Below are 17,365 nucleotides of genomic sequence, written 5' to 3' on the forward strand. Positions count from 1 at the left end.
TGGGCCAGGCGCAGTGGCTCATGCCTGTGGCCAGTACTGTGGGAGGCCAAGGCAAGCAGATCACCTGAGGTTAGGAGTTCAAAACCAGCCTGGCCAACAGGGTGAAGCCCCATCTCTACTAAAAGTACAAAAATTAGCCAGGCATGGTGGTGGGTGCCTGTAATCCCAGCTACTCGGGAAGGTGCGGTAGGAGAATCACTTGAACCCAGGAGATGAAGGTTGCAGTGAGCCAAGATGGTGCTATTGCCCTCCAGTCCGGGTGACAGTGCGAGACTCTGTCTCAAAAACAAACAAACAAACAACAACAACAAACCCTCATGTATTAATACATTGCCTCAAAAGTTTACACAAGTGCAGACGCTGTTCAAATACCTTTCATTAATCCTTTAGTAGCTCTACACCCATGCCATTCCTTTACTTCTCTGCTTTGACAACAAAGACCATCTGACCCAATTGCTGGATTTGAGAAGAAAAAACAGAAAAACACGTCAGTAAAGGTTTTATAAATCATACATTCCCACCCCCCACCACCAAAAAAAAATCATTCAGTCTCCCTAACAAGATAATTCCTTCCTTGTTGCAATGTTCCAGAGACTGAGACTTACTGATTCTTGAGTGATAGTGTTTACCAAGTGTAATTAGCCATTTCATTCCCTGGGTGTCCTTGGCTATGTTGGGGGCTATTTTCTATGCTGCCATCTGTTAACTAAGGTAAGACTTTACAGCAAGTCTAGAAAGGATTCAACACAGCTCTTAGCCTGACGTGCACTAATAGTAGTTGCACCATGAATACAAATGTGCTTAGATAACTATTCTCTAGAGTCCTTTAAAGAAATGTACTCAAGGATGATGCACCACCCCTCACCAATATTTGTTATCCTGATTTTATACTTAGAGCTTTTAGAGCGACTATGTAACTAAAAGATAACAGAACTGTCTCTAGCTTGTTCCTCAATCCATGGAAGAAACCATAATGGGAAAGTAGGGGAAAACATGAGTAAATAAGCATATGTTTGTTACTTGCTAATATTATAAGGGCTCTAAAAGATGAGGTATATTCTATACTATACATCACGATCAGTCTGAGTGATGTCCACATAGTAGGTGCTAAATGGTTTTAAGTAAATATTCAGCTTTTGTCTGTACTGGAAAAAAACTATAACTTCCGTCCTGGTTCATCTTTCCAACTCATATTCTGTACTTGAAAGTAGAACAAACTGTTAAGCACCTCAACACACATCTTCCTACACTTTTCAGAAATTAAATTATTCAAAGTATGAATTCTTACCCATATAGGTACTGAATTATGTAAAACTGAACTTTTAAAAAGTTATCTAGGAGCTTCCAGGATAGCCGAACACATGAGGGTTCATGAAGGGTGGCACGCCCAGGGAGGGGAGAAGCTCCAAGCCCCCTCCGGTACTTCAACCTATGCATCTCTTCATCAGTATCCTTTGTAATAGCTTTAAAAATAAACCAGTAAACAAATTTTCCCAAGTTCTGTGAGCCACTCTAGCAAATTAATTGAACCTGAGGAAGGAGTTGTAGGAACGCTGATTTATAGCCAATCGGTTAGAAGCATAAGCCACAACCCGGACATCAGATGTGGGGGACAGTCTTGTGTGACTGAGCCCTCAACCTGTGGGATATGATGCTGTCTTCATGGAGATGGTGTCAGAATTGAATTGAATTACAGTTCTCAGCTGGAAGAAACCATAATGGGAAAGTAGAGGAAACCATGAATAAACAAACACGTGTCTGTTACTTACTCCATCAGTTCTCACTGACTGCTTGCTTGACTTGTGGGGAAAAACCCCACACATCTGCTGTCAGAAGCATGCTGTGAGAGTATACAGGGAAAAATGGAGTTTATTTATTTCTCTATATTCTCAGAACTGGTGTCAGGGTTTGCTAGAACTGCCTTGGCTCACAGAAATGTGGTTTGAAAAGAAAAGGATAAAAGGGTAGGGGATGAGGAACTTTTGGTTTCTTGGTGGCCAGAAGATCACCTACGGTATGGAGCCACAGCTGTGCTACACTCAGTTACTAATGGTAAAAGCTATCAGTGGAATTTAGAGTTGGATCCAACTCCAAGGAGCTGGTTCACTGGATGCATAAGAAAACACAAATAAGAACCCGTGAGGTGGAGCTTGCAACGAGCCAAGATCGCGCCACTGCACTCCAGTCTGGGCGACAGAGCGAGAATCCTTCTCAAAAAAAAAGAAAAGAAAATGCAAGTAAGAAAGAAAAAAGTATACAGTCTTTTGGTTGCTATTATCTGTAATAGCTAAAATGAAGTAAAAGAGTGCTGGGTCAGCCCTTGATGTGAGACCACATTCCGATTTCAGTCCATCTGAGCTTTGGTCACGAGCTTCAAAGCTGAACCCCAAGGGAAAAATTATGCAGGGCCAACAAAAAGTACTAAGACCTGTGGTCTCCAAGAAGGCAGTCAATGTGGGGAAGAGCAAAACCAAAAAACTCTGAAATTGGAGGGGATAGTGTGAAGGAACTGTTTCATTTTGTAGATCAGTATCATAAGCTTCCTGAGGAGCCTTTACGAAAATGTACTCTGAGAGTAACTCCTTTAGGAAAGTGTCTTTGGTTTTAAATGTAGCAGAATAGAAGGGCATGTTTGGGTTGATGCAGGTCTCATTGCTCACTATGGAACAACCACAGAAGGCTCTATGCATGATGGAGGTTATTCCCAGGCAAGCAGCCAGCCTGGTGGATTGGATAAAAGCCACTGTAAGGTCTGTTAACCCCAAGAAGGAGGACTGTCCAACTCCACCCTATAAATACTTTCTTTTATAATTTCTGCATTTTCTATTTGGGTTAGGGAAGTTTTGCCACTGCTAAATTATACATGTAGTTTTCCGTATTCAAATTCATACATATATATTTAAGTCCTAAATACATATGGAATTTCTAATTATGATACGAGATAGAAGTCAATTGTATATTGCGCCAGATGGATCATCAATTGTGCCAGCACCCTTTACCTAATAAATCATCCTTTTTTCTCATTGAAATGAAATATAATTATTTTTCCTGCATATAACTTCTCATATATACTGGGATTTATTTCCATTATATTCCACTGTCTATTCCTATGTCAGTTCTATACTGTTTAATGATAGTGACTACATTCTAATATCTGGTAAATTAAATCTTAATTTTATTTATTTGGTGTTCTCATGTATTATTTTTTTAAGTTTCTGAATTACAAATGAGCTGGTGGAAAGCCTATCCACTTACCGAAAGCAGATCCTCTGTCATATGGGTTCATCTGCCATTTGTTGAGCACTAAACAAGTTAAAATAAGAAAAGTTACCCCCAGATACATAAAATTTAAAATGCTTGGCCGGGTGCGGTGACTCACGCCTGCAATCTCAGCACTCTGGGAAGCTGAGGTGGGTGGTTCACATGAGGTCAGGAGTTCAAGACCAGCCTGGCCAACATGGTGAAACCTTGCCTCTACTAAAAAAATACAAAAATTAGCCAGGCATGGTGGCATGTGACTGTAATCCCAGCTACTCAGGAGTCTGAGGCACGAGAATCGCTTGAACCCAGGAGGCGGAGGTTGCAGTGAGCCGAGATTGTGCCACTGCACTCCAGCCTGGGCGACAGAGTGAGACTCTATCTCAAAAAAAAAATAATAATAATAAAATAAATAAAATCCTCTATTAAAAAAAGCAAGTATTTTATATACCTTAATTCCTCTAGATTCAATATGGTTTTATATATTTAGAATACACAAGTAAAACCTGTTTTTATTTTTATTTTTATGTTTTTTTTGAGACGGAGTCTTGCTCTGTCGCCCAGGCTGGAGTGCAGTGGCTGGATCTCTGTTCACTGCAAGCTCTACCTCCCGGGTTTACGCCATTCTCCTGCCTCGGCCTCCCGAGTAGCTGGGACCACAGGCGCCTGCCACCTCGCCCGGCCAGTTTTTTGTATTTTTTAGTAGAGACGGGTTTCACCGTGTTAGCCAGGATGGTCTCGATCTCCTGACCTCGTGATCCGCCCATCTCGACCTCCCAAAGTGCTGGGATTACAGGCTTGAGCCACCACGCCCAGCCTAAAACCTGTTTTTATTAAAAGCAAAAACGCAATTGAAAAATCAGACACGTTGAAGATAATCATCACTGGTCTATTCGGACCTAAAACCTTATCTCCTCACTTGCTTGCTTCAGTGTGCTCCGTATCAGATGATACTGATCTCTGTCCTTACTCCTAGGTCACTACTAAAATGAAGTTTAGGTAACTAAACAAGTTGACTTCAATTACAAAGGAAATAACTGATAAACATTTCAGAATCTAATTATCTTGTAACTATCAAAAGAAAAGCAAGTCGTTTATCTTAATTCAATACCACATTCAAAAGAAACACATTTTTTTCATCCTCCCTTTTATAGGATTGGCATTTTCCTTTTCTGACACATCTTAATAGTCTGTTAAGATGTATGTATATATATAAACTAAGAATTGTAATAAAGAGAGCCCTACGTCCTTTCTAGCCCAACTTTCCATTCGGGGTAGAAATCCTTCCTAAATTATTTCTGGTCAAAAGATATACATCATCAGCTTAAACACTTTGAACATTGGAGAAATAACTTTGAGGTTCTCCCTTGCATTGTGGCTCAATGTAGCTATTAGGAAGTACTTTAAGTTAAACAGACATCTTCATCTAAACTATTTCTCATTGATCCTGGTCCTACTTTCTAGAATAATTATTTTCTCTCTAGTTCTCTTCAATAATTTAACAATTATCCCATCTCCATTTTTACTTCTTCTCCATGTTTAACTTTCTACTTTCTTTATTCCTCACAGGATGTGACTTTTAGAACCATTATCACTATGGTTATTCTTCTTTAGGAGTGTTTTGTTTTACCACCATTTCTCATAAATGACGGCACAGTTGTTACAAGTTCTGAAACTATTTTAGAATAGGCCAATAGTGTAAAAAGTTACATCAATTATCTATCTCATAATTAATTTACAGGAGTTCATAGATTCTACTTTATACATCTTATGTATAACATTACTCTCAAACAACTGAAAAGAATATGTTAATATGCCAGGTTCACTGGTCTTCAACTTGCTATTTTGTAACAATCCTGTTTTGTATAATGAAACAAGAGTGACTTAAAATATGGAATAAATATGATTAAAATATAACAAAACAAAAGATTAATTAAGATAGAACGAAATTTAGAAACCATTCAACAGAAGCAACACCATTTAAAGATAAAGAAACTGCGGTAAGATTGTTTATGGTAGAGACAGTATCAGAAACCTAATAAAAAGACCAATTTCCATGTAGATAGGATTGCACATAAGAAACAACTTTAAAATTTATATTTTACCTTCCTAGGTGATTCCCTTCTTATCTTAGAGGAAAAAAACCGCCTCTATTCCCTCTAAGGCAATACTTCCCACCAGCATGGGATTTTACCCCAAAAATTATTTGTAAAATCTTTCCTTAATATTTTTGTAATATGTACCTATTTTCCTTTAGTATTAAGCATAGAAAGTTATAAAGTTAAAAACACTAAAATATCGAAATGTAATCTCCAAAATGCCAGTGTTTTCTCAAAGGGAACACTACTAGTATTTTAGGAGGGACAACCTTGCAGTGTTTAGGCTCTCAATGACATTTAGCATCCCTGGTTTCCAGGGTTCCAGACCCCAATGCCACCCCCCAGATATTGACAATATTTTAAAACTGCATACCCAAATCTCACATTCCTAACTGCCAGTGATGAGAATCGATAATTTATATAAAAGGAAATATCAATTTATAAAAATTACCTGAAGCACCAGTTTTAATTGTTGTTTTTCCTTTTTTGCCTTCCTGTTGGTCTTTCAGAGTTTCATAAACTATCTGGATAACTGGAATACTAAAAGCCTATCAAAGAAACAAAAGGTTTCTATATTAGTATTCAGATACAACAGTTTAATAACCAAAATAAATGACAAAAGTTATGCACATCAAATAATTATACATATTCCAGATTGGTACTATAATTTCATTTGCCCAAAAAAAAAAAAAAATACCAGTCAGACAACAGAGTGGACTGAATGAAGGAAATAGGATGCAGCTAACAGCACAAAATGATAAAACAATGGAGAACAGTAGAATGAACCTACACTAAAGAGGAAAAATATCATCCAGTCCGACAAATTATTTCTCTAGTCTAGGCCAATAGGAGATCAACTTCTGTATGTAACCTTTATATTTTAGGTGTCATCATATTAAAATTCAGAAGTGAGTATAAACACTAAAGTTACTGTAACTCCCTAACACCCATTTAAAACTATATTCTTAAGGTCATACTTTTTTGTAGCTCTTCATAATTAGCTGGCAACAAAAATATCATTTTCAGTGGCAAGTAATTAATTTCTTACCTTTTGGAGGTTGCTATTTTATTAAATACTTCAAAGTAAAAACTACTATTCAAAGCTACTTTAAAATTCAACTTTTAGAGAGTAAGTAAATATAATTTATTACTTACACCAGTTTTGCCACTTCCTGTTTCTGCAGCCTGAATGAGGGGAAAAAAGTTGATTTTACAGATTAAGTTGTCCATTAAACAGATCAAATTAACACCATAATATGTAGAAATCTTTAACATTTGACCGGCTACCTTTATTTTCACAGTGCCTCCAGATTATCCAGGCTTCCTCTGTCAACTCAGACTACAGCCCATTTTGTTACCTTTCCCATACCTTTAAGAATCTTCTCTTCCCTTTCCTTTCCCATTGCTATCATTCAAATGGAAGCTCTCATCATTCTAATCTAGATTATTACAAAAGTATCCAAACAACATCTAATCCCAGAACTATACTACAATCTGCTACTCAAATTAGTCTTCATGGGAAGACTAATACTCAAATTATTTAACAGGACACTTGAGAAAGAGCCCAAATAATCTGACCCATTATCTCTCTACCATTTTGTTTCAAGTTTATCCCTGCTCAGACACATATTTTATGCTACCATCCAACTGAAGTATTCCAGAGTCATATCGTACATTCTACCATTCGCTGTTTTGTTGGTATTCTTTCTACCTAAAAAGCATTTCCCTTTTATCTTGCCTTGTCAAAAATCTGGCCCACGCTTATAACTCCAGCACTTTGGAAGGTCAAGACAGGAGGATTGCTTGAGGCTGGGAGTTGGAGAACAGACTGGGCAACATAGTGAGACCCTGTCTCTACAAAAAATACAATAAATTAGCTGGATGTGGTGGTGTGTACCTGTAGTCCCACCTAATTGGGAGACCGAAATAGGAAGATTGCTTGAACCCAGGAGTTTGAGGCTGCAGTGAACTATAAACACACCATTGCACTCCAGCTTGGGCAACAGAGCTTGGCCTTTTTAAAAAAATAAATAAAAGAAATCTACTTCCTCTAAGCAGTCCCTATGATCCCTAAAGCAAAAGGATAACTGGAGTCCCACTCAAATTCCGCACTACTCTGCATCTCTTATGAAGGAGCCACATTCTCTCTGATATGAGATTCATTCTTACACATGTCTTATTGCCCTAGTTGGTTTAAGCTTCTCAAGGGTAAATATTTATCTGTTTGAAGCTTTTACCTAATGCTCTGAATACAGTATATGTATCATAAATGTTTGTGAATAAAGTTAAAGTATCATATTTAAGCCTATGCAATTCTTAGAGTGTGTCCCAGCTCCCAATCACCTCACCAAATTTAAACTTACCATAAGTACATCACCTCCTCCTAGTATCAATGGGATAGATTCAGCCTGGATATCAGTTGGGAGGCTAAAAGAATCATATTTGAAGAATTTTAGTTATTGGGAAAAAAAATCACCTAAGCAAATTAAGTCATGTTAAACTTTAAGCCTAAAAGAAAATTTTACGTGGTAAATATGATCCATCCTATTCCACTAGAAATACATCAAGGTTGAAAAAAAGAAACTTTCCATAATTTAGAAAATCACACAAAAGAACTGAATTTCACTTATCCAACTAGACACAAAAATATTGGATAAAATCACTAACAACTGTTTAAATTATAAAACATCCTCTCCCAGGTACATTTAAGCTTTATGTACTTACAGCCAATCCATCTCTTCCACAGCTTGTGCAATCTCAGGCATAACACCCATCTCTGAAAGTAAACATTGATTTTAAAAATCACATATACTGAATTGAAATCATAAATTGCAGTGCTCTCAAAATTACTATTCAAAAACAGGGTAAAGATTTTGAAGGATAGCTCAGTTACATCAAATCTACTGAGCGCGGCACTGTTGAAAGAGCACAAGTTCTGGAGAAAGACTTGAGTTCAAATCTAAGTTCTCACTTGCAAGTGACCTTAGGCAAGGCTATAAATCTGTTTTCTCCACACAAAACAGGGCTGATATTGCCTACCTTGGAGGGCTATATGAAGACCAGAGATAATAATGTAATGCAACTGGAGCATGGCTGTCACCTAATAAACTGTAGCCACTATAGTGCTTATTTACCTCTTATGACTCGTGAAAAGTCTGCAAAGCATAGACAGGGTTGTTGCATTTAGAGATAATTTAGAGATAATGTGCGCATTTACAGATAATCTCTTTACATTAGATATTATGTACCTTGGCTACTCCAGGACCATGTGAATACCTTCAGCAATTAGAGAAAAATGAATAGACAAGTGGAGAGCACCCGCATTTATTGGCAGCCTGATTAACTGATTAACTGAAGAGGGAGGGGCCAGCGGTAAAAACATGGGCATCTGGAAATGTCAGCGGAAGAACTGCTCTGTTCTTAACTGTATACATATTTCAATAATTCTACTTCAAGACCCATCCTAAATGAATAGAGATGAGTTGTTTCTAACTGGGTTTTGTCATTTTATCATTTCTCATATGAACTCTAGAGGGTAATTAACATATGGAGTAGTTGGATTACTTAAACTTTCCTTCCAAATGAGAAGTGACTTTGAAGTCTGTATTTATAAAATATAGCTTTTATTATAAAAATACGTATTCCTATAAAAAAAGTCAAATATTCACAAGCCCCAGAAATACCAATTTTGAAATTCTGTATTTCTTGCCATTGTGAAAAGGCATAAAGCAAACGTACAGACTGAAAATATTATTTATAAAATTATGTAGCTTTTTCGTTGCATCAGATGAGAAGGATCATCATTTTCAAAAAAGAAGGCTCTCCTAACTCTTTTTTTTTTTTAGACAGAGTCTCGTTCTGTCACCCAGGCTGGAGTGCAGGGGCATGATCTCGGCTCACTGCAAACTCCGTCTTCCAGATTCAAGCAATTCTCCTGCCTCAGCCTCCCGAGTAACTGGGGCTACAGGCACATGTCACCATGCTCGGCTAATTCTTTTGCGTATTTTTAGTAGAGACGGGGTTTTACCATGTTAGCCGGGATGGTCTCAATCTCCTGACCTCATGATCTGCCCACTTTGGCCTCCCAAAGTGCTGGGATTACAGGCATGAGCCACTGTGCCCGGCAACTCTCCTAACTGTTAATCTCCTCAGGAAAAAAAAAAAAATCCACAGATAAACTAATGAAGATCTAAAGTTGAATATCCAGGCAGACCTTCCTAAGAATTAACCTGTATTACAGTCTATGTTCTCTCTCCTAAAATGCAAACTGCTTGAAACAAAGGAGTGGTGTGTTCTTACTGCATACGGAATACTGCAAGCTGAAGCCGTTTGCAAAACTGTTTTACAACAAGAAACAACATAACACTTTCAGTAAATTCCAGACAACCTGTTGTACCATTCTGGTCATGTTCCCTGCAAGTTTTCTTTGAAACCAGACCTTAAGTATAATACTTTTAACAGTTAAGGAAAAATTAGAAACATTCATGAAATTCCAGTTTTGTCTTTATTTCATATCACAGACTCTTTTTCCAGTCATTTACCTCTAACTTTCATAAAATTTGTGTATGACTCCCAAAGATGTGTACCTATAAAATGACTACCTAGAACTATCCTACAGACCTTGGCTCTAAAATCCTGTTTTAGGAAAATGTTGGGAGACAAAAAACAGCAACAACTCTGAGCAGATTTCCAACTGAATCCTATTAGAAGATGTAACTGAAACAGTCAGAAATCTTACATGACTGTTGCACTTTGGGAGGCCAAGGTGGGCGGATCACCTGAGGTCAGGAGTTTGAGACCAGCCTGGCCAACATAGTGAAACCCTGTCTATACTAATAATACAAAAATGAGCAGGGCATGGTGGTAGGTGCCTGTAATCCCAGCTACTCAGGAGGCTGAGGCAGGAGAATTGCTTGAACCTGGGAGATGGAGGCAGCAGTGAGCCACTATCACACCACTGCACTACAGCTGGGGCGACAGAGTAAGCCTACATCCCCCACCTCCCACCCCCCGCCCCCCGCCCCCCGCCAAAAAAAAAAGAAAAAGAAAAAGGAAAAAAAATCTTACATGACTGAAGATTTGGAATTCCTAATATTCTTACAGAAGAAAACTAAAAAATATAAAATACTACAACACCTGAAGTCATCTTAAAAAGTTAAGAACATTAAAGGACATCAGGCCTAACGTGATACATTTACATAGCAATAAACGTTACATAAGTGCTACATAAATGCATCACGTTTAGCACATTTAAGGCTGATTACAGCTTCCTAAAACTGGATCCCTAATAGGAGGATGATTAAGAGGGGAAAATATCAACTGTAGGTTTCGATAAGCCACATCAAATCATGTTTGGCATAAAGGACAGTATCAGGCGGCAAATAAATGTAAATTTTCCAAACTTACGTTGGGCTGGTGCGTACGTTAATCAAAATGCTTTCCCTTTGGCTTCAACACTGAACATTAATGTTGATATAATAGCGTTTAACAAATAAAGATCAGGTTTATGCCTGGGACGTTTTGGAAGGGCCTGAAAAAACTGGACAGAGGCAGGATCGTCATTTTCCCCAATCACTCCACCCCACGCCGACTCGCTTCTCTGCCTGGCCAAGCCCAGATGAGCCGCGGGCAGAAAAGGGTTCCCAAAGGGTCACTGCCACGTTAAGAGGCAGGAGGTGCAGGCGTCTGGGAACCGCCAGAGCAACGCCGCCGCCTGGATTTTGCAGCCGAAGGTGCACTGGCAGGAAAGCCAAGTGGAGATTGGTAGAAGGGAAAGGGTACGGGGAGGGACGTCCTGGCCCGCTCCTGAAAAGAACTGTTCTCCGAACCCGAGCCACGGCCGCCCCCGATCCCGCAACGCGGGTCCATCAGGGGCTGCAGCGGACAGCGCCCTTCGGTCTCCCTGATCCCTTTAGCTCCCCGCGGGCCGCCCCACTACCCCCAGAGCTTCCACAAACGCACCGGAGAAGGCCGCCATCTTCACCCCGTCCTCCGCGGCTTCCACCGCTCGCTCCCTCCCTCCCGACTGACACAGCGCGGCAGTGGCTCCGCGCGCTTCCGGCCCCCGGCCTTTGGCGTTCGGAGTCCGGGCAGGGACTCAGCCCCGGGAGAACGGTTCCGATGGAAGGAAAGGCCCGCACCAGCCCCGCCTTATGCACCTGCCGCTGAGCGGACCGCTGGGACCCAGGGCCTCGGGACCCCGCCTTCGTCCTGGGCACCATGTGTTTGGAGCACACCATGCGGTATCAGGGTCACTGCCACAGAGAAGGAAGCAGACGTTTGGTAATTAGGGTCATCCAGTGGGCTCAGGCTGACACCACACCGTGTCGTCCCCACTCAGTCCCCCAACTTTACAAAGATGAGCAGGGCCTTGGTGTATGAATGACCTGGAGAGATGGACTGGATTCATTGCTCCGAGCACTAGTGGGTGCCTGGCAACCAGTAGGTATTTGTTTTTTGTTTTTTGTTTTTTACTGAAATAAGTAATGATTTAGGTCTCCCTTCACCCATGTTTGACGTCGCTTTTATAATTTCGAGTTTGACTTCCATGCAATTTTCACTCCTTTCTCTTTGCAAAGAGATGGGGAAAGTAAATGAGGAATCCTCCCAACCAGACACTCTGTCAGGAAGGTATTAGAATCTTTAGATGAGGACTCTAAGATTCAGGAAAGTTAAGTCACTTATCTAAAGACACACATCTACCGAATGGCAGCGTGGGATTTGAGCCACATCTGCCCAACGCGAGGGCGAGTGCTGTACTATCTGTAGCCTGCCCTAGAGTGTCTTAGAGAAAAGCGGAACCCTCAGGCAAGATAGAATAGGGTTGCAGCGGCCGGGCGCGGTGGCTCACACCTGTAATCCCAGCACTTTGGGAGGCCGAGGCGGGCGGATCACGAAGTCAGGAGGTCGAGACCATCCTAGCTAACATGGTGAAACCCCTTCTCTACTGAAAATAAATAAATAAATAAATAAATAAATAAATAATAAAAAAGGGTTGCAACTACTCGGGAGGTTGAGGCATGAAAATCATTTGAACCTGGGAGGCGAAAGCTGCAGTGAGACGAGATCGTGCCACTACACTCCAGGCTGGACGACAGAGGGAGAGTCTGTCTCAAATTAAAAAAAAAAAAAAAATGGTTGGGCGCGGTGTCTCACTCCTGTAATCTCAGCACTTTGGGAGGCCGAGGCAGGCGGATCACGAGGTCAGGAGATCGAGACCATCCTGGCTAACATGGTGAAACCCCCTCTCTACTAAAAATACAAAAGAATTAGCAGGGCGTGGTGGCGGGCGCCTGCAGTCCCAGCTACTGGGGAGTCTGAGAATGGCGTGAACCCCAGAGGCGGAGCTTGCAGTGAGCCGAGATCGAGCCACTGCATTCTAGCCTGGGCCACAGAGCCAGACTCCTCTCAAAAAAAAAAAAAAAAAAAAAAAAGATAGAATGGGGTTAGAAGTACAGAATTGGGAACCATATTCTGAGTTGGGATTCTAGCTCGACACTTGCTTGCTGTGTAACCTTGAACAAGTCATGAGGCTTCTCTCTTCAGTTTACTCATGTAATAGGATTCACCCGAGGCTCCAAAGGTCCAGGACAATACACTCAGCCCTGCAGCTTCACACTTCCAGGGGGCACTATCACATTATATTCTCTATTCTTGTTATATTTTATCTAAATAATACCCTGAGAGTTATGCAATGTAGCAATTTTGAGTGGATACCAAGTACCCCCACATTCCAAGGAGAGATGCAAGACCCATATTATGTAGGACTTGCCAAAGGGAAATCTGAAATCTAATTTTTGTGCCTTTAGCCAATGCCCACCTTTAAAGTATGAAAAATTGGCTGGGCATGATGGCTCATGTCTATAATCCCAACACCTTGGGACGCTGAGGCAAGGGGATCACTTGAGCCCAGGAGTTCAAGAGCAGCCTGGGCAACATAATGAGACCCCCATCTCTACAAAAAAAAAAAAAAAAATTAAAAATTAGCTGGGCATGGTGCACACCTGTAGTCTCAGCTACTTGGGAGGCTAAGGTGGGAGGATCTCTTGAGCCTAGGAGGTGGAGGCTGCAGTGAGCCATGATGGTGCCACTGCACTGCAGCCTGGGTGGCAGAGCAAGACCCTGTCTCAAGGAAGAAATAAAGTATGAAAAAATTAAAGATGCAAATTAAGAGAAAAGATTTCTGTGAAAAGAACGTGTTTTCAGGAAACTACTCTGAGAACTTTTGATCTGAGAGTTTGGGAAGCATAAGGACCGCTCTGAGAAGCTGTCCCTAGGAGGACCTGAGGTGGCAGTGCAGAAAAAGAGACAGAGAGAAGAGAGAAGCCTGCTGCAGGAGCTAACTGTGTTTCCAGCGACTGTGGGAGAATTGTGTGACATTTTTTCCCCAAGGGATAAATAGATCTGTGGAGAGTGGACTGGAAGTTTTCTTCAAAGGGAATGTGCCCAAGAGACTGCTTGGAGGAGCTAAATGATTCAGCACACAGACCCCCAAAGAACACAGTGGTATCCTTACCTTCCAAACTGGAGAAGAGATATTCCTTGTCTTATGGGAGTGGCATGTGGAGGATGCAAGCAGGGGGAATCTCCAAGATACCACAAAAAGTTCCCTCTGAGAGAAACAGTCAGTCTTGAGCATGTCTAAGCCAGAGAGCACCAGAATCAGATCACCATAGCCCCAGCCAGATAAAGGTGTGTACCCACCCCCTACCCCATCCCCTAGACTTTATCCTTCCCAGGAGTCAGAAACAACAGCTAATGGGAGTGCAGAAAAGAGATTGACCCCACCCTCCCATCCCACTGCAGGCTTCTGGCATGGAATAGGACAAGCAGGAGAGGAGCAAGCCATAATGTTGGTTGAAGTTGTGAATTTTGATCATGATACTGGACATGATAGTTTACAGAAACGAGGGTATAATTAGATGAAAGTAACCAGACAACTTTTCATTGTCTCAGAGTGACCAGAAAAGCTCTGGAAGATGCCAGAGACTTCATCTAGGTCAGGGGAAGAAATAACCCATAGAGATGATTTCAAGATAACGGATAATGTTTTCTGTTTGTGCTCACTTAATATACTGCTTTAATAATTATAGGTACGTGTATGTGTGTGTTGCAATGCCCTCAGTAATGCAAACTGGGATATGTGAATTGGGGTATGTGACTGACTCCTCTCCTTAGCAGGTAGAATAACACCAGGCAGAGAAACAGTAGCCAGGTCCTTCACTAAACCAAAAGATAGAGGATGGGTGTCTCTCAGTCCGGTATTTTGCTGGTCTAGTCTCCCCAAGAATAGGTTGATTAAATGGTTGCCTACTAACTGGGAGATTCCTGGGAACCCTGGCCTCGTCCCAGAAAGCCAGACAGACACCACCAGGTGGCACCAAACTGTAGCCAAACCGAGAACTGATTGGACTCGACCCTAAAAACTCCCAGTCTGGGCCGGGCGCGGTGGCTCAAGCCTGTAATCCCAGCACTTTGGGAGGCCGAGGCGGGCGGATCACAAGGTCAGGAGATCGAGACCACAGTGAAACCCCGTCTCTACTAAAAATACAAAAAAAAAAAAAAATTAGCCGGGCGCGGTGGCGGGTGCCTGTAGTCCCAGCTACTCAGGAGGCTGAGGCAGGAGAATGGCGGGAACCCGGGAGGCGGAGCTTGCAGTGAGCCGAGATCGCGCCACTGCACTCCAGCCTGGGCAACAGCGTGAGACTCCGTCTCAAAAAAAAAAAAAAAAAAAAAAACTCCCAGTCTGGGCTTTTGTTCATTTGTCTCCATTTATACAAATGGACGTGAGACATTTAAGGGGGTTGATGGAAGTCTTCAACAATTGGATTGTGGTGCTGGTTGCACAGCTCTGTAAATCATTGAATTGTATACTTAGTGAATTTTATGGTATTTAAATTATACCTTAATAAAGCTGTTTAAGAAATTATAATTAGAAGACACATATGGCTGGGCGCAGTGTCTCATGCCTATAATCCCAGAACTTTGGGAGGCTGAGGTGGGTGGATTAGGAGTTCGAGAGGTCAGGAGTTCGAGACCAGCCTGACCAACATGGTGAAACCCTGTCTCTACTAAAAATACAAAAAAAAAAAAAAAAAATGGCCATGCCTGGTGGTTGGCGCCTGTAATCCCAGCTACTCCGGAGGCTGAGGCAGGAGAATCACTTGAACCTGAGATCGTGCCACTGCACTCCAGCCTAGGCGACAGAGCGAGACTCTGTCTCAAACACACACACACACACACACACACACACACACACACCTCCCAGCCTGGGCTTGCCCCCAATATTTATGTTTTTACCCTCAGAATAACCCCATATTTTCTGTAATTGGGTTGTTTGGGCCCCGCTAATCATGTAATAGGGAAGTTTTACTATATTATCCTGGGCCCAAGATATTATGCTATGTATTTTCAAGTAAGCTATATTATAATTATATCCCACTGTAGAGCAAATGGTTTTGCAACTACTAAGGCAGACCTAAAAAAATGCCTTCAGATACCTGGGAAAGTGTAGAGAGGATGGGCCCTGTGAAGGCCTCTGTAGATGGACCACCCAAAAGCCACATACAGTTCCTAGGTTAGCTCATTTGTGCTGCTATAACAAAATACCTGAGACTGGATAATTTATAAGGAACAAAAAGTATTTTCCCCAGTTCTGGAGGTTGGGAAGTCCAAGATTAAGGTGCGGTAGGTTCATAGTCTGGTGAGGGTTTGGTTTCTGCTTTTAAGATGGTGCCTTGAACACCGTGTCCTCCAGCAGGGAGGAGCTCTATGTCCTTACATGGCAGAAGGTAAAAGGGCAAGAGACCAAATGCTCCATGAAGCTGTTTTTACAAGGGCTTTAATCCCATTCATGAGAGCAGAACCTTCATGGGCCAATCACCTCTTAAAGGCCCCCCTCTTAACATTACATTGGCAACGTGTGAAGTTTGGAGGGAACGTACAAACCATAGTCGTCCCCTTCCCCATTGCCTTTCTTTATTATATAAATCTGAAAAAGGCTGGACATAGTGGCTTAGGCCTTTAGCTCCAGCACTTTTGGAGGACAAGGTGGGAGTATCACTTAAGCCCAAGAGTTTGAGACCATCCTGGGCAACATAGAGAGTCCCTTTCTCTAAAAAAGTTTTAAAAACTTAAAAAATTAACTAAGCATGGTGGCATGCACCTGTGGTTGTCCCACCTATTTGGGCAGCTGGCCGGGGGTGATCTTTTTCTTTCTTCCTTCCTTCCTTCCTTCCTTCCTTCCTTCCTTCCTTCCTTCCTTCCTTCCTTCTTTTCTTTCTTTTGAGATGGAGTCTCATTCTGTCACCCAGGCTGAAGTGCAGTGGCGTGATCTCAGCTCATTGCAAGCTCTGCTTCCCGGGTTCATGCCATTCTCCTGCCTTAGCCTCCTGAGTAGCTGGGACTACAGGCACCCGCCACCATGCCTGGCTAATTTTTTTGTATTTTTAGCAGAGACGAGGTTTCACCGTGTTAGCCAGAATGGTCTCGATCTCCTGACCTCGTGATGAAGGATCATTTTTGAGCCCAGAAGGTCGAGGATGCAGTTAGCTGTGATCACACCACTGCACTCTAGCCTGGGTGACACAGCCAGACCCTTCTCAAAAAGAAAAACAAAAAAAGCAACTTGGAAGAAGAAGAAAACATTCACCTTTCCAGATTCCTTTGTAGAGAGACAGCTCTGAGACTCAGCTCTGCCTGGAGAGATATAACTGGCAGTGCCAGGTTGGGACTTCCAGGGATGCTTTTCAAAAGGGAAAGATCTGACTGGCCTGCACCCTTTTTCCTTTTGGAACATTAATATGATGCCTGGAAAGTCAGCAATGAGTCCTGAAGATAAAAACTGCACACTAAGAAGAACTGAAGCAGAAATAAAAGGCTGGCTCCTTAATGATGGCAAGCCCAGGTCTGTCTACCTCTAGACCTCTCTTGCAGCTTGAGAGTGTCCCAGTTAAGCCACTTTAAAATTTCTTTTTTCTGCAGCCCAACACATTGCTAAGAGGTACAGG

At 41.8% G+C, this 17,365-nt stretch overlaps 1 protein-coding gene and 1 long non-coding RNA gene across 2 annotated transcripts in view; one reads left to right on the top strand and one right to left on the bottom strand.

Moving 5' to 3' along the window:
• Positions 1-11,778, bottom strand: part of DDX1 (DEAD-box helicase 1) — a 37,779-nt gene extending 26,001 nt beyond the window's left edge. Inside the window, exons 1-7 of the mRNA XM_050754039.1 lie at positions 11,319-11,778; positions 8,082-8,133; positions 7,721-7,784; positions 6,513-6,542; positions 5,809-5,905; positions 3,256-3,303; positions 373-456 (exon numbers count right to left, since the gene is read on the bottom strand). Coding sequence (XP_050609996.1) covers positions 373-456; positions 3,256-3,303; positions 5,809-5,905; positions 6,513-6,542; positions 7,721-7,784; positions 8,082-8,133; positions 11,319-11,334 — 391 coding nt within the window. The 5' untranslated portion in view covers positions 11,335-11,778. The remainder of the gene's footprint in view (positions 1-372; positions 457-3,255; positions 3,304-5,808; positions 5,906-6,512; positions 6,543-7,720; positions 7,785-8,081; positions 8,134-11,318) is intronic.
• Positions 11,779-13,602: 1,824 nt separating this feature from the next.
• On the top strand, positions 13,603-15,291 carry LOC126933863 (uncharacterized). Its single transcript, XR_007718753.1, has 2 exons — positions 13,603-14,788; positions 15,102-15,291. It is a non-coding gene; the product is annotated as an uncharacterized LOC126933863 (long non-coding RNA).
• The last annotated feature ends 2,074 nt before the right edge of the window (positions 15,292-17,365 follow it).

Source organism: Macaca thibetana, chromosome 13, assembly GCF_024542745.1.
Source record: "Macaca thibetana thibetana isolate TM-01 chromosome 13, ASM2454274v1, whole genome shotgun sequence".
NCBI lineage: Eukaryota > Metazoa > Chordata > Mammalia > Primates > Cercopithecidae > Macaca > Macaca thibetana.